Source organism: Mustela putorius, unplaced genomic scaffold (assembly GCF_011764305.1).
Source record: "Mustela putorius furo isolate JIRA1106 unplaced genomic scaffold, ASM1176430v1.1 tig00001012_pilon_pilon_pilon, whole genome shotgun sequence".
Lineage (NCBI taxonomy): Eukaryota > Metazoa > Chordata > Mammalia > Carnivora > Mustelidae > Mustela > Mustela putorius.
Genome location: NW_025421531.1, coordinates 498,567 through 522,719, shown reverse-complemented (window position 1 = coordinate 522,719; position 24,153 = coordinate 498,567). Strand labels below are relative to the sequence as shown.

At 35.1% G+C, this 24,153-nt stretch overlaps 1 protein-coding gene across 2 annotated transcripts in view; it reads right to left on the bottom strand.

The window, feature by feature from the left end:
* ATP6V1G3 (ATPase H+ transporting V1 subunit G3) overlaps nucleotides 1-7,298 on the bottom strand; it is a 52,638-nt gene extending 45,340 nt beyond the window's left edge. The window contains exons 1-2 of one of the 2 annotated variants that reach the window (XM_004756226.3): nucleotides 6,869-7,298; nucleotides 3,150-3,296 (exon numbers count right to left, since the gene is read on the bottom strand). In XM_004756226.3, the coding sequence (XP_004756283.1) occupies nucleotides 3,150-3,210 (61 nt within the window). In that variant the 5' untranslated portion in view covers nucleotides 3,211-3,296; nucleotides 6,869-7,298. Of the gene's footprint in view, nucleotides 1-3,149; nucleotides 3,297-6,868 lie in introns of those variants that run through there. The other variant, XM_045086987.1, reaches the window with a different exon arrangement.
* Between the last annotated feature and the right edge of the window lie 16,855 nt (nucleotides 7,299-24,153).

Below are 24,153 nucleotides of genomic sequence, written 5' to 3'. Positions count from 1 at the left end.
ACAAGATCTGAGCACTCAGGCCTACCTTCCATTTTACTTGTGTAATCTGTCCTCAGTGTAGAGTAACTCAGTGAGTGATTTAAGTGTTTTTTCCTTTCTTCAATTTCTAGGGACTTTTCTTGATAAGCCACCAAAGCATTATTTTAGAAAATTCAATTACTTTAGCCAGGTTGAAAAAAAAATAAGTCTATGTGTTGTTTTTACCTGTATATATCATTTCTACTGCATATTTTTTACATAGAAGAATGGCATCCAACCATAAATTTAGGCTTCTAAAATATTTTCCTTAATTATACTCAGTTTGCCTATAAAATATGGCCTAGTCAAAATATTAAAAGTAATTCTGGTTTGTCATGAAGTTGTTAATCTATATATTCCTTAAGCTAAGGATGAATTCTAACTTTAAATTATTGAAACAGAATTGTAACTAATAAAAAATTACATTTAGGAGTGCCTGGATGGCTCAGCTGGTAGAGCATGATTTCTGGGTCATGAGTTCAGGCCCCATATTGTGCTTAGAGCTTACCGAAACAAAAAACAAACAAACAAAAAAGTGATCTTTGTTCATGTTACTAAACTTTATCTAACTTCATATGATTTCTACTCTTGTCTATTATTTCTTTTTAGCTCTCCAAGAATTCCTAGCAATTTCAAAGAACACTAAGTTATCCATTCTTTGATCTAATATTTTCTGAATTTGTTGGTTAGCTCTTTATTCTAAATACAATCTTTTTTTTAAAAATTCAATTACTTTACAAATATGTGAGTTTTTTTAAAGTAGACAAATTAACAAAAAATAGAAAAAATGTATTGCACTCTCCTTTACTAAATTAAAAATGACACAAACATTTTTTAAAGAAAAGAATCTAATGATTATCTTCAGATTCAGAGTTGTAAGTAATTTTTTTTTTGGATGGTTATAAGAAGAGGAACTAGGTTTAATCTGTAATAGAAATGATTAAATTAGCTTTTAAACAGCACTGCTGAACTATGTATTATATGCAAAAATGAAGACTTACCCTTGTTCCTCTAAATTTTGAGGCAAAGGCAGTTTAAGAATAGTTCTGGCTTGGGTCTCCAAATTAAACACTTTTTTTTTTTTTTGCCAAAAGAGGAGACTGCCCACCCCTCCAAAATAAAAAGCAATTTTACCTAGGATACTCTAGAATTGTCAAAAATAATAAACTCAGTGGAAAAAAATGAGTAAAACTTAAGAGTTTAGAATAAATCCCCAACCCATTTTGAAATGTCTCCTAAATATCTCTGATAGGTAATTGTGCAGATCACCGAACATATATTTTACTACATAGCTCTCAAATTGAAAATTTTAAACACTTCTCTGATTTCTAAGTATTATTTATTTAAAAATTATATGAATTTTTCCATTGTCTCTAATATAATAAAATAGTCTCAAAATTTAAAAAATAAGTAGATGAGGTAAAGATCAAAGATATAATAATTTATATTTCATTTTATTTATAAATGATTCAACACACTTTAATTTCCCTGAAATGTTTCAACATGTAAAGCAAAATATCAAAACTGTTTTGTTTCCACAAAGAAGATGTATACGAATATTTTCGTACATAAAAAGTATGGAGCTACTTTATTATTGTACAAAATTTTATGGGAAAGCAATTCTGATACTTGGTTGTAATGGTTGTCATAACTGAAAAATATATGCCATGTTGGTATATAGATCCAAAAGAAAAAATGCATTATTAATTGTGATTATTAAATTATGGAATTAAATTTCACCCGGTAATTAAGCAAAGGTTTTTGTTGAAATTTATCCACTAAATCCCTGCCATCCTTGATGTCCTTGAGCTATTGCTGCACAGTAACTGGAGAATCACAGTTTTGTATCTTTGAAAATAATTTAAACTCTGCAGAAATTATATTGGAAAATTTAAGTTTCAAAAATCATGCTTATGCAAAAAAGATGCTTATACATTTTTAAGGATGTCATGTCATTTGTGGCAAAGCAAAGCACAAAAATTAAAAACATTTTTATCCCTCCCTTTTAATAGTGCTGAAAACTAATATATGCTTTTCTTTGTTGACCCCCTGTGTTGTGAAACTATCGCAGATCCTTCATGATACCTTCACCTCCTGATAGAGACAGAGAACTAGGCTCAATTCTTCTGTCAACTTCTTTCTAATTTAAAAATGGAATGTTCTCCTTTTTACCTCCTCTACTTAAGTGGACTGCCTTGAATGTCTCCTGCGGTGAGCACATCACACTTTATAGACCATTAAGTTAGGTTAGGGTTAGGGTTACAATTAGGTGGATTACATTTGCGGTTACTGTTTTGCTTGATTAACAGATTCTTCTATTGAATTACTATTTTCTACTTAACTTCTACTCTTAGATAGGTTTACTGGAAACCATAAAGTCATGCTAGATTGAGAATCTCAGGGCTAAATGAGACTTTAGAAGTTATATGGTTAGATTTCCCACACAGCTCTAGAGTTGCCAGATTTACCAATTAAAAAAAAAACAAAAAACAAAAAACAGGGCATCCAATTAAATTAGAATTTCAAATAAATAACACATTTTAATGTATAACTATGTCCCAAATCTCTATAAATACTTAGTGTCTCTTATTTTATCTGGCAACCCTAAATAGGTGACTGCTCTGTAGGAATTCTTGTGTTTGGGTAGTTCGCTTTCCTTTTTCCAAATGGAAAGAAATATTTCTTGGTAAATAGGGGAGTAATTGATTGTAAATGGAGTGTGTGTGTGTGTACATAAACATCATAATCAGCTATGATGACATTTTTCTTTTTTCTTGCTCTTTGTTATGAATCATAAATTATCTAATATCCTGACATGATAGGTCCTCTGAAACTTTATGGAATAAGAACAAAGATAATACAAAACCTGACTTTAAGGTCTTGAAGACCCATGCTTCACGTGTCACCATAAGGAAGATGTACTAAGCAATGTCAAGAGTCGATTAAGGGTACTAAACAATGGTGGCTAAGTTGGACAGACAGCATGTATTTTTGGACTTCTAATCAAAGAAAGTTTTCTTCACTGGCCACAGAACATTCTCCATGCTTCCTAGTGGGTTTAACCTTCTAAGACATCAATAGGTCCCCCGAGGAAATGGCTGGGGGGTGCTATCTAGGACTTTGGAGCTTACCTTCCTTTTCAGTGTGCCACCCCAAATGCCTTGTCAACTTGATGCACAGAGAGAAACTCATCTTCCAAAGGCAGTATCAGTCAGTCATGGGGATTGAGTCTTCCCTCACCTCATGAGTCTTCTCTCACCTCTGCCATTCTGCCATATCTTGAATAAGAGATGAGGGAAGAAAAAATTTAAAAAGGTCCTTTAACTTGAAGTCACCATTGAAGTACAGCTATTTACATTATGTGACAGATTGGGAACAAAAGTGGGCTTTGGAGGCATGTTAAAAAGCTATGACCCCAGTAAAAAATTTCCTTAATTACTGGCACAGCAAAGCCCTGCACTGTGGAAAAACATCCTTGAAATCCATTAGTCAAAAGAAACATGACTAGAAGCTCCATTTTGTAAATATAGCATGCTTCTGGAATTACGGTAGCTAACCCACCCCTGAAGGATGCCAGCCTGGAGATAAGGGCAGGGTCAGATTCATGGTCCTGTAAATCTTTGTGGGCACAAGGCCCAGTGCTTCAAAAGGCTTCCATGCTTTATTTAAAGCCCTACTGTTATTGTCTTGAAAACCTTAATCATTTTCAATAAGGGTTCCCACAAGTTCATTTATTTTATAGTGGGTCATGGAAATTATGTTGCTGGTTCTGCACCGAGAAGAGAATTTTGGTCAGGGCTGTGACTTGTGACCAGAGGGCAGAGCTTTCCTAGGTACTGTGTAATAGTTCAGTGCCCGTGTTTCCCATCATTGAGTGGGGAGTACCACCTGTATGCTATCATCCAAATCAGATCTAAACTTTGGATTTTCATGATCACTTCTACCTATATCCAACTGGTTATTAGGACCTGTGGTTTCTATCTCCTACATATATGAAAACCTTATTGCCTCCTTTTTGTCTCTCTGCTAATGGCTTTCTTCAAGTTTCCTCAGGTCTTTCTTGGTCAATTATGCTAACTACTTCATTGGAATACCTGATTCTGGTTCAATCTTACACTGTACAATTCATCTTCTATAACAAGGTCAAATTCTGCTTGCTACTGCTGCTTGTTTTTGTAAATAAAGTTTTATTAGAACAACAGCCATACCCATTAATTTACATCTCACCTATGGGGGCCTTTGTCCTATAGCAGCAAAATTCAGCAGTTGTAACAAAACCTGGCAAAAACTAAAATATTATGTAACCATTTCCAGAAAAAGTTCACCAATTCATGTTTTATAGTTATCCCTAAATCATCTCCTAACATGCATATTTCATCTTTCTGTTTCCCCGTTTAACTCCAGATTGGCACTCCATTGTTCACAACATAAATTCTTAGCTGTTCAAATTGGCATACCCAGCTCTTTTGTTTGTTTGTTTGTTTACCCAGTTCTCGATAGGCCTCTCTCTCTCTCTTTTTTAAGATAAAAGAGAATGATTCTTTTTTAAAATTTTAGATCTTATTTATTTGAGAGAGAGAGAGAGAGAAAGCATGAGCAGGGGGAGGGACAGAGGGAGAAGCAGGATCCTGGCTGATCAAGGATTCCTAATGTGGGGCTTGATGCGGGGCTCAATCCCAGGACCCGTGGATCATGACCTGAGCCAAAGGCAGACACTTAACCCAATGAGCCACCCCGCCGCCCCAACTGATAGGCCTCCTTCTATTTATTTGGACTCTCTGCTAACAATATCTGGACCATTGTTTCCTACTGGAGTGGAGACAAATGGGTGGGAAAAAGAAGGAGGAAAAATGAAGTGGAAGGTTTATCAGAGAGAGAGAGCGAGCACAGGCAGACAGAACAGCAGGCAGTGACAGAGGGAGAAGCAGGCTCCCTGCTGAGCAAGGAGCCCGATGTGGGACTCGATCCTAGGACGCTGGGATCACGACCTGAGCCAAAAGCAGCTGTTTAACCAACTGAGCCACCCAGGCGTCCCATTCAGAAAATATTCTAAATGCCACCCTCTATTCAATGGCTTTTTGTGGGGCCACACTAATCTCAAGATTAATTGCCTCAATTAAAGCTAATTTATATTCAGGCTGCAAATAAAATGTACCCAATATCTGAACAGAAGAAATATTCACTGAGGGAAAAAATATTTCCCCCAAAGGTAGTGCATTTTTATTAAAAATTAAAAAAAGAATAACATTTATTGCTCACTATGTGCCTGATGTTATCCTAAGCATATCTGATGCACACGCTCATTGAAATTTTTAACAGTGCTGTCTTGCTGGTGGAGAATAGGAGGCTTGGAAGGGTAAAGCTATAATTAGTAGGCAATGGGGCCAGAATTCAAACTCAGGTGATCTCATTCCTGAAACTTCATATTTAATTACTATACTTGTGTCCTTCTGAAACAAAGCACTGCTTTTCCTTGATGTGAGGTCAGGTTCTCTGGAAAATATCATAAAGATAAATAGTTCAGAATTTTATTACTAAAATGAAACACTACATTTTGTTTAGAATGACCTACATGAAGCTGGAAGGGCATTGGCTGTCTCTGATTGAGGAAGCCTATGTAGCCAGAAAAATGGACTTTTCTTATTTTATCTATTGGAAATTAAAGGTGACTAGGGGACTTTAACAAATTTGAACCCTCATGGTACAGGGGGCTGACAGTTGACTTTGGGTTTTCTTATTTATTTATTCTCATCTACTGATGAAAATAACATATTTTGTTTTGGAATGAAAAAAAAAAAAAACTTGTCAAGTCCCATTAAACCAAAAATGATATCATCTCTGGAACTGAAATAAAGATATTTAATTTTATCATGTGCAACCCGGTTCAAACTTTATAGTTGGACACTGATATTCAGCAAGGCAAAGATTCTTATTCAGGGTCACGGAGCAGAATCAGAAGTAGAACCAAAGGCTTAATAGACGAACCTGTGTACTTAGTAACTAGGTCCTTCATTCCATGGTTGTATATATTGTGGTTGATTGCTTGTAGCTTTTGACATCAATATAATCACTTATTAAAAACAAAATAAAACTTTGAGTCTGTGATAGTATCTGTTGTCAGGTATATGAGGTTGCAGTACTCTATCTCTTTAAATTCTTCAGAAAATCTACATCCAGCACATCATGTATGTGGTAATGTCAAGTTCCTGATAATTCAAGTCTCTTAGCCTTACAATGCTTGTGTTGGCAATGTCAGTCAATTATCTATTTTTTTTGGATCATGACCTCAGTAATTATACCAGAGACCTCAATTTTCCTCCTCTTCACTCAAAATGTCTCTGGTCCTCACTCTTCTTTTCTTCTTTCTAGTTTCCATAAAATGTAATAAGGTTTTTGGTATTTCTAAGACTGCATACCCCATTGCTTTTCCTCTTCGACTTCTTTTAAAACCTCATTTTGAAAGAGTCACTTTGTCTTTTTTTCATTTCCAACAACCTGTTTTTCTCTGGCCTCTTCCCATTATCTTGAAAACAAGCTCAGGTGCTCCTTACCATGGGAAATACTCTCTTTCCCCCAACACCACCTACAGCTATAGCCTCATTGTTTTATTTTTTTTTTAATAATTTCTAAATTTCTCGAAAAGTTCTCTGAATTAATTGTTCAGCATTCCTATGCCTGGTTTCCCCACCTCTCTGGTGAAATAGTTCCCTTCAAGGTCAACATGTTAACTAGATCACTGTGGTGATCATTTTTCAATATCTATAGATATCAAGTCATTATTTGTGCACCTGCAAGTAATATAATGTTATATATCAATTATATCTTAATAAACAAAAAAGTTAAAACTCACTCTTGTCAGATCCAGTCGATCTTTCTTATAGTTGAGCTTCTTCCACATGGCTGAAGTATGTGATATTTTTTTTTCTTAAAAATATTTCCTCTTCTGGCTTCTGTGACCCTGCCAGTTCCTGGTTTCTGCTTTACCTCTGCATTACTTCTCAGTTTTCTTATCTGGTTCCTTCTCTCTCTCTCACTCATCAAGCTCAGATAGTTCCCCGAGATTCTGTACTTATTTTTCTCATCTGCTTCTGCACACTCTTTTTGAATAATTTCTCCTGCCTTTCACAGCTTCACTTACCACAGTGGTTGAATTTCTGAGACACAGAACTCTTTGAGCAGCTGGCCAAATCTATGAACCCCTCACCCAAATTTTGACATGAGAATATAGCATTTGTTAAGCTAACGTTTTTTGATCACTTACTATATGATCTATTATATCCTTGTAACAATCTCATGAGGTTGGGTAAGAAATTTGAGCTGGGTTGAATAAAGAAACTTACCAAAGATTCACACCTCCTACATTTATTTGGCTGGGTTTCAAACCTAAGCAGACTGACTATAAATAGACAGTTGACACTTAGTTCTGCATGCATTGTGAGCAGAATCATGGCCTCGTGAATCTCTTTTAGGGACTCCTGAGCTATCATCATCAAGATGATGGTCACAAATTCCTATATCCTTAGCTACAGTCTGAATTCAATACATATTCATCTTTTTAAAGCAGATTTTATTGAGGAATAATTGCTATACAATAAACTGCACATACTTAGTGGACAAGTTAGTAAGTTTTGACATGTGTATATATCTGTCAAGCCATCATAACATTCAAGACAATAAACATATCCATCACCTCCAAGAGCTTCCTGAGTTCCCTTTGCATCACTCCCTTCTGTCCCTCTCCAACCCACATTGCTCAGAGGCAGCCAATGATCTGTGTTCTGATACTACAGAGCAATGCGCATCTTCTATTTTTATTTTATTTTTTAAAATTTTTTTTAAATTTTAATTATTAATTATTTATTTATTTATTATTTATTTATTTTAATTTTTAAAAATTTTTTTACTTTGTTCACATCTTCTATTTTTATATTAATAAAAACACACAGTATTTACTCTTTTTTCCCCGAATTCATTTACATTGTATGTAACAGCAATTTATTCCTACTTTATTGATGAGCAGTATTCCATTGAGTTGATAGACCAAAATTTACCTATTTATTCACCTGTGATGGACATTTGGGTTGTTTCCTATTCAGGGCTATCACAAGTAAAGCTTCTATGAATACTTTTGTACAAGTCTTTGTTCAGAGTGGAGTAGTTAGAACATACAATATACATACATTTAATTTTCTAAGTGCCAAAGTGTTCTGCAAAGTGGCTGCACCATTTTACATTTCCATCTTTGATGTTGAAAATTTGAGTTGTTTCACATCCTTGCCAATACTTAGTGTGATCAATATTTTTAATTTTACTCGTTCTAATAGGTTTATGCTGGTACCTTGAGTTTTAGTTTGAATTTTGGTAATGACTAATAGAATTGAGCGTATGTTCATGACCTTCATTGCCACCACATGTATTCTTTGTTGAGATGGCTCTTCAAATATTTTTTCCATTTAAAAAATTGGATTTTTCCTCCTTATTGTTTACTTTTTTTTTTAAGATTTTGCTTATTTATTTGATAGAAAAAGAAAGGGATAGAGAGCAAGCACAAGCAAGGGGAGCAGTAGGCAGAGGGAGAGGGAGAAGCAGGCTCCCCATTGAGTGGAGAGCCCGAGGTAGGACTCCATCCCAGGACCCTGGGACTCCGACCTAAGCCAGAGGTAGACACTCAACCAACTGAGCCACCCAGGTGCCCTGCCCTTACTTTTGAGTCTTGAATATTCTCCAAATATTCTGAATGCAAATTCCTTATTATAACTATCATATTTTCTTTCAGTTTAACTTCTTATTATTTTGATAGTAATTTTTGACAACAGAAGTTTTAAATTTTGGTCAAACCCAATTTATCTTTTTTATTTTTAGATTTTTGTTTATTCATTTGAGATAGAGAGAGAGAGAGAGCACAAGCAAAGGGAGGGGCAGAGGAAGAGGGAGAACCAGACTCCTAGCTGAGCAGAGAGCCCAACATAGGGCTCAATTCCAGGACCCTGAGATCATGACCTGAGCCAAAAGTAGATGCTTAACCAACTGAGCCACCCAGGTGTTCCAACATTTTTTTTCTTTTATATATATGTTTTTGATGTTGTATCAAAGAAATCTTTGCCTAACATAAGATCACGAAGATTTTCTCCCATTTTCTTCAAGAAATGTTAGACTTTTCAGTTTACCATTTAGGTCTAGAATCCCTTGTAGTTAGTTTTTATATGTGGTGTGAGGTGTTCATATTGTGCATGTGATTATCTAGTTGTTCAAACACTGTTTGCTGAAAGACTGTGTTTTCTTTGCCTTTCCTCCTTTGCCCCAAATCAGCTGTCTGGTAAGGGTAAAAGTAAAGGATTCTTTCTTGACTATTGTTCCATTGATCTATTTGTCTATCTTTATAGCAATACCATACAGTCTTCAATACTTTAGCTTATAATTAGTCTTGAAATCAGGTAGTTCTCTTTTGCTCTTATTTTTCAAATTTGTTTTGGATTTTCTGTGTTTCTTGAATTTTCATGCAAATTTTAAAACAAACATCAGCTTATCAATTTATACAGGAAAACCCACTGGGATTTTTGAAAGATCAGTAAGTCTATAGATGAATCTGAGGAAAATCACTATTTAAAAAAATCTAGTCTTCTCATCCATGAGTAAAGAACATCTCTCCATTTATTTAGATTTTCTTTAATTTCTCTCAGCAATGTTTTACTGTTTTTAATTTATAAGTAATAACCTTTGGTCAGATTCACCTCAAAGTCATTTTTTTATGCTATTGTAAATACTATTTTAAAAATATTTCAATTTCTGACTGTTCATTGTTAATATAGAAATACAGTTTTCATTTTTGTGTAGAGATCTTTTCTTCTACAACATCTCTAAATTCACTTTTTTCCTTAGTAGCACATTGTCCGTCAGATCTTTTATGAAGATGATCATGTCTTCAAATAAAGACAATTGTATTTCTTACAATCAGGGTGGCTTTTGTTTAGCCGGCCTCAATGGCCAGAATCTTTCACACATAGAAAGGAAGTGGTGAAAGTGGACATCCTATCTTATTCCTGATCTTAAGGGGAAAGCATTTAGTTTTCACATTAAGAATATATTAACTGGGGGTCCCTGGGTGGCTCAGTGGGTTAAGCCTCTGCCTTCACTCAGGTCATGATCTCAGGGTCCTGGGATCAAAATGCTCTCTAATTTTTCTCTTCATTCTTCCTTCAAACTATGGATTATTTATAAATGTGTTCTTTAGTTTCCAATATTTATCAATATTCCAAGGATATTTCTATTGTTATTTCTAATTTAATTCCATGGTTCTCAGAAAACATATTTTAAAAGACTTGACTCCTTTAAATTTATTGAAGCTTGCTTTATGACTTGGAATATAGTTTATCTTAGTAAGTATACCACATGAAACTGAAAAAATATATAATTTCCTATCGTTGGAAGGAATATGTTATAAATGTTGATTAGGTCAATTTAGTTGATAGTATTGTCCAAGTATTCTATGTATTTCCTGACATCTGTCAACTTTATTTTAAGTCAATTATTGACACAGGAATATTGAAATCTTTAATTTCAATATAATTGAGATTATATCTGTGGATTGTCTCTTTCTTTTTGCAATTATATTAGTTTTTGCTACCCACATTTTGAAACCCGGTGATCATATGCATAAATATTTGGGATTGCTATGGTCTCTTGAAAAAAAGGCATCCCTTCAATAGTATGAAATGATCACTTTTATTATTGATAATATTTCTTATTCTGAAATTGAATTTTTCTATTCTTAATATAGCCACTCCAACTTTTCTTTTAATTAGTATCATCATGGCATATCTTTTTTCCATTCCGTTATTTTTAAACCCTTTGTGTCTATTTAAACATCATTTCTTATAAGCAGTATATAGTTAAGTTTTGTTTTTATATCCAATATAACAGGGTTTTTTTGCCTTTTAAGTGGTGTGTTTAGACTATTTACATTTAATGTAGTGTTAATAATTAGAATTAAATATATTATTTTGCTAGTCACTTTTTATTTGTCTCATTTGTTTTTTGTGCTATTTTCTTCTTTGGTCTGTCTTCTTTTGAACTAATTGAGTATTTTGTTGTTGTTGTTCCTATTTTGTTGGCTTATTAGTTATCTTCACTTTTATTAGTGATTGCCTAAGGTAGATTGTATGCTTATTTAAATAGTTAAATTTTAATGACATGATATCACTTTATGTGTACTACAAGAACTTTACAGTAGTGTATTTTATTTATCTTCCCATGTCTTTTGTGATGTTGTTACATGCATTTTATTGTTACATATTTCATAACCCCCATACTACCTTGTTGTTTTTGCTCAAATAATCAATTACCTTCTAGATACATTTAAATAATAGAGAAAAACATGCATACATTTTCTCTTCTAGTTACCATTGTTGCTGATCTTCATTTCTTCATGTATATTAATATATTTATGCAGAGCCATTTTCTTTCTGCCAAAGTACTTTCTCTAATATTCTTTCTTTATTAATATTCCCTAATATTCTTTATTATTTTGGTAGTGTAGGCGTGCTGGTGATGAATTCTTCAGCTTTGTATTTCTGAAAAAGTCTTTTGCCTTTATTTTTGAAAAGTATTTTCTTTATAGCATTCTCAATAGTTTTCTTTTCTAAATGTCACCATTTCAATAATATTATTTTCTCATATGTATTGTTTCCAGTGAGAAATCTGTGTTCATGATTAGCTTTCTGTGTGCAAAGTTCCATTTTTCTCTGGATGTTTTCAATATTTCTCTGTACCATTGGTCTTGAGCAATTTGATTATGATGTGCCTTACTATAGTTTCCTCCTCCTCCTCTTTCTTCTTTTTTTTAGGTTTCATCTAACTTCTTGAACGCATGTGGGTTTATGGTTTCCATCAGGTTTGGAAATTTTTCATCCATCTTTTTCAAATGTTTTTTCGATCCATCCCTTCCTGAGGACTTCAATTAAATGCACGTTAGGGACCAACATATTCAAAATGCAGAGTAGAAGAACCCGGTCTCTGTTCCCCCACAAAAGTAAACAATTAGACATCTATCCATGAACAAAAACAGCTTCAGGAGGGCTCAGAAGTTCACTTAAGATACTTTGGCAACACAGCAGTGGAAACAACAATAACAACAAAACAAACAAACAAAATACAAAAATATCCCTGAGAATAACCATATAAAAAGGGAAGGAAGAACAACTTCATTTTCTTGCATTATTCCACCCACCAGGCTGAAACTGCTCAGTGCCAAGAGGGAACTCCCTAGTTAAAGAGTCCCATGACAGGAAAGGGATAGTAGGGTGAGTGATCAGAATCCTGAAACTTTTGGGGGCGCTGCATGAAGGTCTCACTTTAGTTTCACCTCACCCAGAGACCAGCAAAGCTGAGACAACTAAAGACAGTCTAGAACAAGAGGGTCAACCAGTATTAGCCCCACAGTGGAAATGGCCATGGTTTCCCATGGCCTTCTCTGCAAGGGATCCCAGGAGCTTTTGCCACTGTAGAAACCAAATGCCAGCACAGTCATTTTGGACCCTGAAGGTTTCACTGTTGATGTTTTCTCCCATAAGTTTCATGTTCATAGGTGCCAGCTGCTTGAATACCTCCCCTATCCCTCCTACTACCCCCATTCCCCACTGGAGCCCAGGATTCACACAGACAGGCAACCCCGGCCTCTGCAGTTGCACAATGAGACACAAGTCCAGACCTTCACAGCTGACTGCCACTGCTGTGTGCACACTCTGGGCTAACCTCTCCAGCTATGAGCCTGCACTCTATTGTCCTGATTCTCATCCCAGACCTCAACTGCCATGTGTGTATCCCTGGAGAGACCCTGCTACCATGGTAGTGCTTACTAAGAGCCAGATCCAGTCCTGTCTCTTATCACAGACATGACCATTGTGCTCACCTGCAGCTAGCCCAACCATCTGTGCACTTGCACACCCCTGATGAGACTCTTGTTACTGGTTTTCTTTTGTGCATGTGCCATGGCAATAGCCTCCAGCCATGGGGGGTGGACACTGACAGCCCAGACCCCTACAGCTGTTGTGCTCTGGCAGTTAACCACTGCCCTTGCTTCTGGCCATGGCCTTTTTACTATATATGTCTGCAACCAGCTCTTGTCATTACACAGGATCTGCAACCAGCCCTGCAGCCGAGTGTGTGCACACCACCACTCAGGCCACACCAATGCTTGATTGATATGGAGGTGTTCCTGAGGATTCCAACAGTCCTTGTAGCAAATGAAGACCTACCCTATGGTGCTTGCCAAGGCCCATGCAGTTGTTGATCCCAGCAGCCTGAGCCATTAAGAGATCACATAGGTTGAACCCAGAGTCACCAGACATACCACATGCACTTAGCACTTAGCACCTTACAACATTACAACATTAGACCCAGGATCACAGAATGCTCTAGTGTATCCCTATACCCAGAAAAAGGCCTTTCCTTACTGAACTCAGTGTAGAAAGACTGAAGAAGAAGACTGTTTCTTCAAATATGCAAATACTTGAACAAGGCTACAGAGATTGTGAAGAATTAAGAAAACATGACATCACCATAGAAATACAGTAAACCTTTAGAAACTGAGCCCCTCTCCACTAAAATAGAGATACAAGAATTGCCTGATAGAGCATTCAAACTAATTGTCTAAAAATGCTCAGAGAGCTACAAGAGAACACAGATAAACAATTTAACAAAATTAAGAAAACAATACAAGAGAACAATGACAAGTTCAAAACAGATAGGAACATGAAAAGGAGCTGAAGACTACGGTGGCTGAACCAAAGAATTCAATAGATGGTTTTGACAGCAAACTGGATCAAGTGGAAGAAAGAATCAGTGAAACTTGAAGACAAATTGTTTGAAATTATCCAGTCAGTGGAGCAAGAGAAAAAGAATGAAAAGGAATAAAGAAAGCCTACAGGATTTTTATGATGTTAGTAAAAGAAACAATCCATGCAGTTTGGAGTCCCAGGAGGGAGAAAGAAGCAGATAACTTATTTAAAGAAATAATGTCTGAAAACTTCCCCAAGCCAGAGAGATATTTGGAATCCAAGTTCATGAAGTTCATATATCCAGAAACAAGTTCAACTCAAAGACATATTTTTGGAGATATACCATAATGAACTCTCAAAAATCAAAGACAAAAAAATCTTGAAAAGAGCAAAAGAAAAGAAGCATGTAATTTATAAGAGGAACTTTATAAAAATAAGTCCGTCAGCTAATTTCTCAGCAGAAACTGTAAAGACTGGGACTGTAGGAAGAGATATTAAATGTGCTGAAAGAAAAAAATTGTCAATCAAGAATACTTTATTTGGTAAAGTTGATCTTCAGAAATGAAGGAGAGATAAAGACTTTCCCAGACAAATAAAACTTGAGAAAGTTTATCACCACTAGACCTGCCAACAAAAAATGCTAAAAGGAGTTCTTCAAGAATATATTTGCAATTCATATATCTGATAAGGGTTTAATATTCAAAATCTATAAACAACTCATACAAGAGAACAACAACACAAATAATCAGATTTAAAAATGAATAAAGAATTTGAATAGACATTTTTCCAAAACAGATATAGAGATAGCCAACAAGTACATGTAAAGCTGCTCAGCATCTTTAATTATTAAGAAAAAGCAAATCAAAATCACAATGAGATATCAGCTTACAACTATTAGAATGATGATTATCAGAAAACTCTTAAGAGGTAAGTGCTGGTGAGGAGATAGAAAAAAGGGAACCCTTGTGCAATGTTGATGAGAATATAAATTGGTATAATCACTATGGAAACAGTATGGAGATTCCTTTAAAAATTAAAATCAGAACTACCATATGATCCAACAATCTCACTTCTGGTTATATAACCAAAGGTAATGAAATCACTATTCCAAAGAGGTATCTGTGCTAGGCATTTATTTTAGTTCTTTTTTATACCATTTATCTAATCTACCTAACCCATTTATATCATCTCCCTAACTTTTTGAATAAGTGAAATGCAGTTTTAATGACCATTTTAATGCTCTTGGCTGCTAATTCTGCCATCTTCATTAGTTCTGCATCATTTTTAATTGACTGATTTTTATTGTCATTATCAGTCATGTTTTCCTGCTTTGCATATATGGTTAACTTTGGCTTAATGCCAGACACTTTAAATTTACCTTGTTGGTGCTGGATGTTTTTATATTTCTACAATTTGCTGACTTTTATTCTGGATGCAGTTACTTAGAAATCATTTTGTATTTTTCAATCTTGCTTTTAAGATTTGTTAGGTTGGTCCAGATCAGCATTTAGTCTAAGGCTAATTATTCTCTACTACAAGACCTTTCTGAGTAACCTATCAATATCCTGTGATTTAGAATATTGTTCATTCTGATTGATGTGAGCAGACACTATTCCCAGCTTGTATGAATGCCAGATAGTGTTTCCTCTGATCCTCTTGAGTGGTTCTTTCCCTGGCCCTGAATTGTTTTCTCCCATGCATGTGCAGATCAGTATTCTTTTGAATATTCAAGAGGACCTTCTGGAATTTTTCTGTGTAGCTTTCTAATTTTCTGAAATTTGTCTCACAAACAATTCCTTCTGGAATTTTTCTGTGTAGCTTTCTAATTTTCTGAAATTTGTCTCACAAACTTTAGCTGTGTTGGCTTTCCCAGACTCTTGGTTCCATTTCCCTAACTCAGGGGATTTTCTCATCTCCACAGCCATGGCCAGTGGTCTCATTCAAGTTGATAAGTCATGGCAATTGTAGAGATTCCCTTGTTTGTCTCTAATCTTTTGGTAATTACTTTTCTTCATTGCTTAATGTCCAACATCCTGAAGATCTTTGTTTCATCTACTTATTTTTGTTTTTGGTGCCTATGAAGAAAAATAGAGCAAAGTAGGAGATAGAGATCATTGTGGAATAGAGTATAGATTGGGATAGGTTTCTTAGGACCCTATATGAGTGACTAATCTGAAGAAACACTGAAAATATTGAAGGAGTGAACCATGAGACTCTCTTGGAGAATAGCATTTGAGGCAGAGATATCAGAAAATTTTTATTTTATTTTTTTAAGGTTTTTTTCTTTTTTTAATTAATTTGAGAGAGAATGAGAGAGAGTGCACAAACACGGGGAGAGGAAGAAGACGACTCCCTGCTGAACTGGGAGCCTGACATGGGGCTGGATCCAAGGACCTGGGGATCATGACCTAAGTTCAAGGCAGATGCTTAACCATCAGAGCCACCCAGGCATAGCCAAGAGATCAGCAAATTTAGGAACAGTGATAGGAACATCACTAGCTTTCCGAGAGCAATGTAAAGGTCAATGTGGCTTGAAACAGTCAACAGGACTGAGAAGATGAGACAAGAGAGATAACAAGGTACACAAATAATCTGAGACTCATAAAGAAAGGATTTTAGATTTCATTCTAAGTATTATGAGAAGCTACTGTAGGATTTTTAGGAAGGGTGTATGTTTAAAGAAAGAGATTTAACATTTTAATGGGCATTACTAGATCCTATGTAGAAAATAGATTATAAGGGGTCAGGAGTAGAATCTGATTTAGACAAGGATATTGACATCAGAGGTGGTAAAAACTGATTCAGTTCTAGAATATTTTAAAGGATATGCTGAATATTAAATGAATTATGGGGCATTAAATGAAAGGAGTATGAATATGGGGTATATAAAAAAAGAAAGGTGTAAAGATTTATTACTAAGTTTTTAGCCTAAATAATGGCTTTATTTATTATTATGGATAACAATGAAGAGAAAAGTTTTGGTGGGGAGAACTAAGTTTGAGATCAAGTAGGCAGCTGGATGTTCAACTCTTCTGTATTCACTTTTCTAGAGATATTGTAGAGTCATCAGCATACATATGTTGTATGGGGATCACTAGGTTGTGTGAGACTTAAAGAAGTCTAAAACCCGAGTTTTGATGCATTTTAAGATGTCATGGCTGGCAAATTGAGACTGAATCAAAAGACCAAGAAAGAGAAGCCAGCAAACTGGGACACAAACCAGGAAAGTGTGGCATTCTGGACACCAAGAACAGAAAGTACTTCAAGAAATAGGGAGAAATCAACCATATCAAACATTACTGAGAGGTCAAAGAAGACAAAAACTGAGAATGGACTTCGGATTATTCAATGTACAGGTCTTCAGTAAATCTTCATTTCCTATTTTTTCTGCAAAGCCTCAAATACTGAAAGAATTTCATTTATTTAATTAGATAAAGATTCATGATGTGCTCACTCTTTTTACTCCTGAGTTTGGATGAAAATTTTGCTTTCCTTATTTGTTGGTGTTGAAATCAAGAGAAAATCAATGTTTTCCACTTTTTACTCACTAGGTTGTTGAAGCTTAATATGGAATCCAGAGCCTACCATCCTAGGATATGTTCCTAGGAGGACTGCCTAATGGAGATCCTCCTAACAGCATGAGCAGTAACCTTGTGGGGGAAAATGTCACCTGTGTCTCCTAATGTAGACAGCCAGTCAGTGTTCTATTTAAAGTTTGTTTCTCTGTTTATTTTTAATATTATCTTACTATATATATACCCCCAAAGATACTTGAGATCCACAAGAACCTAAAGGTACACTATGATAAAGAATATACTCTGTTTTTCATTACATTAAAAATATTTCGCTCCAACTATGATTAAAAATATAAGAACCAAGTTTCAAAATAAAATAATTAACTATAAAACCTAATATCTTATTTGAGTTTTTTACCTTAGATAATTTTTTATTTAAACACTAAAATGAATTGTAAAAGAAATGTCTATTAATAACCTCATTAATGTTCTCAATATTTTATGTGCTTGATTCAACATGTTGGTTTAATTTTAACTTAACAAATGCTGTTACCTCATTTAACCTACTACATTCTTTATATCTGAGTTGACTCTGGTCTGTACAATACATCTCTTGTTTATTTAATTACCTAGATGCCATTTAGGGATGTTTAAATAATCCATAAGTAATATATTTTCTAAATAAAGCAAATACTTTATTTATCAGACATGGTGGTGGCCTTGGGGTAAATGTCCTGTGAGAGTGTTTAAGGGTCAGAAACAGAGCAGAAGTGGGTATTTGGTGTAAATGTGTACTCTGTCCCGAGAGACAAGGGCCCTGCCAGTGACACTCTTTACCAACGAGAGCAACTCTTCCACAGAGGTGCAAGAAGCTAGCAGCCTCACTTGATATCTCTTTCTCTCAACCTAACAGAGGAAATATTCCAATTATCTGACTGAAAAGTAAGTAAAAGAATTAAATGGAGACAAAATCTATTACTTTCAACCATAGAACTTCATATTTTTAAAATAAATGGTACTGAGGTGTTATAGGAGCCAGAAACTACATAATTTCTCTCACACAAGAGTGAAGGAAATAAGTCAAGTATGAACCTCTCTCCTGCTTTTTTAGTACTCTGATTCATGTCTTTAAAAAAAAAAAAAATCTTACCCTCTGTGATGGTTAATTTTATGTATCAAATTCACTACCCTAGGGTGCTCAGATTGAACATTATTTCTGGGTGTCTGTGAGGATGTTTCTGGCCGAGATTATCATTTGAAGCAGTGAATTCAATAAAGTAGATTGTCCTCCCCAAGGTGGGCGAGCATCGTCCAATCTGTTGAGAGACTAAAAAGAACAATATAGAGGAAGAAGGAATCCTTCCTTTTTGCTTCCCTGTTGAGCTGGGACATTTTACCTCAGACTGGGATTTACATCATTGGTTTCCTTAGTTTTCAGACCTTTGAACTCAAACTGAACTACATACTGATATTCCTATGTCTTCACCTTACAGAGATACATAAATACACATACGCACATGTATTTATGTATGTATGTGTGTATGTATACATTCTTCTATTGGTTCTGTTCCCCTGAAGAACCCTGACGAATACATCCTCTATTTTATTCTTGAGCTTAACAAATAAAATAATGAGGCTAAAACATGGCCTCTGAGAAACACAATTTGTTATTAGATGTCTTATATATAAGTAGGGGATCTTTGTTGAGCACTCCCAGAATGGCTAGTCCTGATCTATATATCTGAGTTCTTAAATTAAGGGAGAACTTCCCTTAATGAGTTTTTGTTTAGATAGGATAGGTTTGTTTAGACAGTGGAAGCCAACAACCTCAGCATCTCAGACATTTAACAGAACTAAGTTCTATTTCTCATTCATACCACATGGACTGGCCAGGAACTTCTCTCTGCCCATTGTCCTCATTTAGAGATCAGCTACGGATTTGAACCCATCATATGGCAGGGACTATGGATCTCAGTGAATCATACATGGTTCTTAATGCTGCCACCCAGAAGTCACACGTCACTTGCACTCACATTTTATTGGGCCAACCAAATATGATGGTAAAACTATTCAGGCTTGAGTAGAGAACAACAAAACCACATCGTTAAACTAGATGGTGGTTCTTTGGGTTCATGATAGGGTTACCAGGCCCTGGTTAGAAACACAGCTGCCAATATCTTGGGGTGTAATAGTTACAAGTTTAATGATCCAAGGCCAGGAACAAAAGTCAGGAAAGCATTCTAAAGAGAGAACCAAAAGTGAGACTTAGCTGGGATAGGTTCAAACTTCTGCTCTAACAAGATAGATTGAAGAGATACATAACAGGATCTCTCTAGAGTATCTAGAAGTGTATCTAGAAGATTTCTACGCTCATCTCCTCTTCCTGATATTTATTCAAATGTTAATTCCAATGGACAATGAAAGTCTGGTGTTTTATAGCCTCTGCATATTTAGGTTCACGTCCTTACTTCAAAGAACTTCAAAGTAAGTAGATTCTGACACTTTTCAAGGTATTATAAAAACAGACATTTTGGCTATATACTTTATTTCTACCTTAAATTATATATGAAAATAATTATATCTAATCATCTATTTACATTCCCATAATAAAGGTGCTGTGGCTATTGCTCTAGAGGTAGAATGATGAATATTTATTGAGAACGTTCTCTCTGTTAGATATTTGATATGCACTATGTCACTTGATTCTCCCATTAAGCCCGTGAATACATTATCACTAATTTGATATTCAGAGACTGTTTACCAAGTGCTTACCATATTCTGGGCCCTGTGCATTGCATATTTTAAATTGGTTATCTTATTTAATTCTCACAACAACCTTAGATTACTAGCTAGATAACTAGATAACTATCCAGGAAACAGAGGCACAAAAATATTAGGTAACTTTACCAAAATCTCAAAGTTAAAATACAGAGGAGTGGATATTTATATTAAGTTTGTCTGTTTGGCAAATTCTATTTCATTATATCAAGCTATGCCTTGTTTATTGAGAAAAGATTCTAAATTAAGAATAACTTTAAAGGGGCGCCTGGGTGGCTCAGTGGGTTAAGCCGCTGCCTTTGGCTCGGGTCATGATCTCAGGGTCCTGGGATCAAGCCCCGCATGGGGCTCTCTTCTCTGCAGGGAGCCTGCTTCCCTCTCTCTCTCTGCCTGCCTCTCCATCTACTTGTGATTTCTCTCTGTCAAATAAATAAATTAAATCTTTAAAAAAAAAAAGAATAACTTTAAAAAATCTAGTTTATCCCATTACATGCTACCAATTAAAATTTAGGTGCGTTGGATTTCTAGAGTTCTATTCATGACTTACCTGCTCTCTGCTTATTTTTCTGCCAGAATTGCCACTTGAGTGTTCTGCTCTCTATCAGCAAGAATTAATTCATAACTGAAAACTCTACCATCTATAGTTTCAAGCATACATATATTTATTGCTTCTTTTATAAGAAGTCTGGAGTAGGTGATATCAGTGTGGATTTGTCAAAATCCTGGGTTGGTGTTTTGCAATTCTGTAAGATTTCTTACTGCAACTACCCAGAAATAATATATCATTTCCACTTATATTTTATTGATCCAAGCAAGGATAGTGGCAGGACAATTGCTCGAGTAGAGGCAACTAAACCACATCATTAAAAAGGTGATGGCTCACAGCTCCAACATCAAGGGGGCATGGGTAGAAAACAAAGGGGCATTAAGGAAGAGCAAGGGAAAGAAGACGGAGTGGGAAAGAGAGATCTCTTCTTGCCTTCTTCTATCAGGTAAGAAGCATCTTTCCAGAAGATGATACAGCAAGAACATGCTTTCACTTACCTCTAATTGAGGATAACAAGTCCACATTGCAATCCTTGTCTACAGTGGAGGCTAACAAAGGATTCGTGGCTTTTTAAAGATTTGTTGTGGTTCATATTTTTCAAAAATCTGTTGTATGTGGTGAGAAAGGGTGAAAATTCGCTGTATGTAGTGAAAAGGGGAGAGGAGTTAGGGAACCAACATTAGAAACTGACTGCCACTCACCTCTAATCTAGTATTAAGTGATTAAAAAATAGTTTATTTGTTCATCCCTAAAATTTACACAGTTTCATTACCCAGTTTCAATACTACCTTCCCTTAAAAATTCAAAAAATTGTATCATCCAATTTGCCAAAAATTTCTTCTAGTTTTAATATTTTATTTAATCCCTGCATTAAAGTGCCATTAAATTAACATTTCATTTCAGGGCAAAGAGCCTTCCAATTCTGAAACTTTCTACCTCCAAATCTCATCCCCACTCCATTCCCACCATCATATTCAAACTGGTGGTATCAAGTCCTGTCAAGTTTACACCAAAATTATATTTGCAGCCTGTCCATTTCCTTCTACTCTTAGCATCCTTATTTCTGGGCACCATCATTTCTCATTTTGACCACTGCAATAGCGTCCAAGTTGATTCCCTCACTTCTGTTCTAGATACCCTCTAAGACATTCTTTGCAGAGTAAGGAAGATTTAAAAATGTAAGTTAGATTATATTGCCCCTTGCTTAAAAATCTCTTCATGATCATCCTATTGTGTAACTTTTACAGTCCTTAATATGGACCACACCCTGATAGACTGAGAACTTCTTGAGGAGAGAGACTGTATCTATCTTGCTCATATTCTACATTTAGCAAACAGAGAAGCATCTATTATTTATTCAGGTGTGCGTATTAGATGAAAGAATGAATGCTAGAATTGTAAGTTACTCTTATCATAGTATACAGAAGATTTCTACTAGGAACATTTTGAGCAAGTTCTTCCTTTTTATAGAAAAGATATTCTAAAGACCCCTAACCATTTGGATAATGGGATCATACAGCCAAATGAGACTAAATAGTATTGACTGATTTCAACCACGTTAACAGTGAAATAATGTATATGAAAATATAACATATCTAACTAATAGGGTATTTTCAATTCTGTTATTTTATAGCATCTTCCTACTTTAAGTGTCAACATTTTGTCTAAAAATAGTTGGATCCACCATTTTACTGTCTTAAAATGATACTTAATATCTATTCTTTTTCCATTTGACTATGTAAAGCAAATAAGATAATTAGTCTGGCAGCAAAGAATCCTCTACTATGAAATAATATGTCTAGGGTACTGAACAATTTAACTTGACCATAAATACATTTCTACCTTTTACAAGTAATATAAAAATTTATTAGTAATGTCTTTTGTATCAGTTTCCATTTATTCACATTAGATTATTAATGCGAATCTTACCAGCAGTTAATGCATTTTTGTTGTTGTTGTTGTTCCTGGCCCTATATGATGATTTTCTTCTTTTTACATCTCTCTGTTCATCTTTTCTGCCTTACTCTGATCTATATCCCATGCTAAGCCAAAACAATTCACAGGGATGGTAATTTACCTCAGAAAGCATACACTCATTAAAGATGATCTCTTGTCTCTCCATACTTACTCCAAAGTCAGTCATTTAAAGTACAGAGTCTTAATTAACCTTGAACTCTACTGTTATAGTTATGCTGTTTCTGTTCATATTTGGTACCTCACAGATCCAGGCAATAGAATGCTGCCAATGGCAATCACTAGTTACATAATGCTTATAAGCAAGCTTGCTTTCTTTCTTAAATCTGCACAGTAAAAGAGCTTTTACAGAGACAAACTTTTGTTTCTGATGTCACCCAGAAAATTCTCTCTGATAGTACTCGGAAGCCCCTCATTCTACTTAATTTCACCTATCGCATGATGAAATTTATACTCCATATCACACTCCAGTTCCTAGAAAAAGTAACAATAATTAAAAACTATCTGCTTATTGTTCACTGGGCTCTTACTCTATAATTTTTACACTTTATTGTGTACTAACAAAAATGTCCTTTACAATGAAAAGTTATTAAATGTAAAATATTGTATTTTTCAATGTCACTATTTCCTTTGATTCTGTATTATTCTATTTTTGTATTTATTCCACTTGTTACATATCAATGCTGATTCTTTCCACCATAGCTTTTCTTATGATTGATATATAGCAAATGGCTCTATTTAAGGTTTTTGTGTCAAGAATAACGCTTGTAAAGTGCAATAGGTAAGCTCTATTTTAATCTTTTACTTGAATTAGATCAGAAATTACTAGTTGCATTGATAATGACACCATTTTATAACATCAAAATGCACTTAGTGAAAAATACTTTGTGGGGGTGTCTGGGTGTCTCGATTGGTTGAGCGTCTGCCTCTTGGTTCAGCTCAGGTCTTGATTTCAAGGGTCATGAGATTAAGCCCCATGCAGGACTCTGTGCTCAGTGGGGAGTCTGCTTGAAGTTTCTCTCCCTCTGCCCCTCCTTTCTCAAATAAATAAATAAATCTTTACAAAGAATATATTTTTAATGTATCATATGTACTAGTGATGTAAAAACCACATTAATTAATTTAATTTTGGAGAATTTTATGTGGTATTGTTTGACAGTTGTTGCCCTGGCAGTATTTTATATTTAAATCTTAAGTCATCTAGCTGCCTATTGTCCAATGGGCAGTATTTTATATTTAAATCTTAAGTCATCTGGCTCCCTATTGTCCAATATTGTCAAATGTACGATTGACAAGTTCACCTCATTTCATGGTGCAGCTTTCCTCTGAAGCTCTCTGAAACACAGAGGTCCTGGACCTGATCAGGGAAATTGAGAGGACTATGTGTATCGAGTCTGTAACGACCAGAGAGAATTGTTATTTCTGCACTTATTGTTTAAATCACTCACAGAAAATGAAAACCTCTGGTGTCCTACTGCATGGGTTTCTCCATTTCCTATCTCTCGGGATATTTGACAAAACTTTAAAATTAAGCCTATAAGAATTT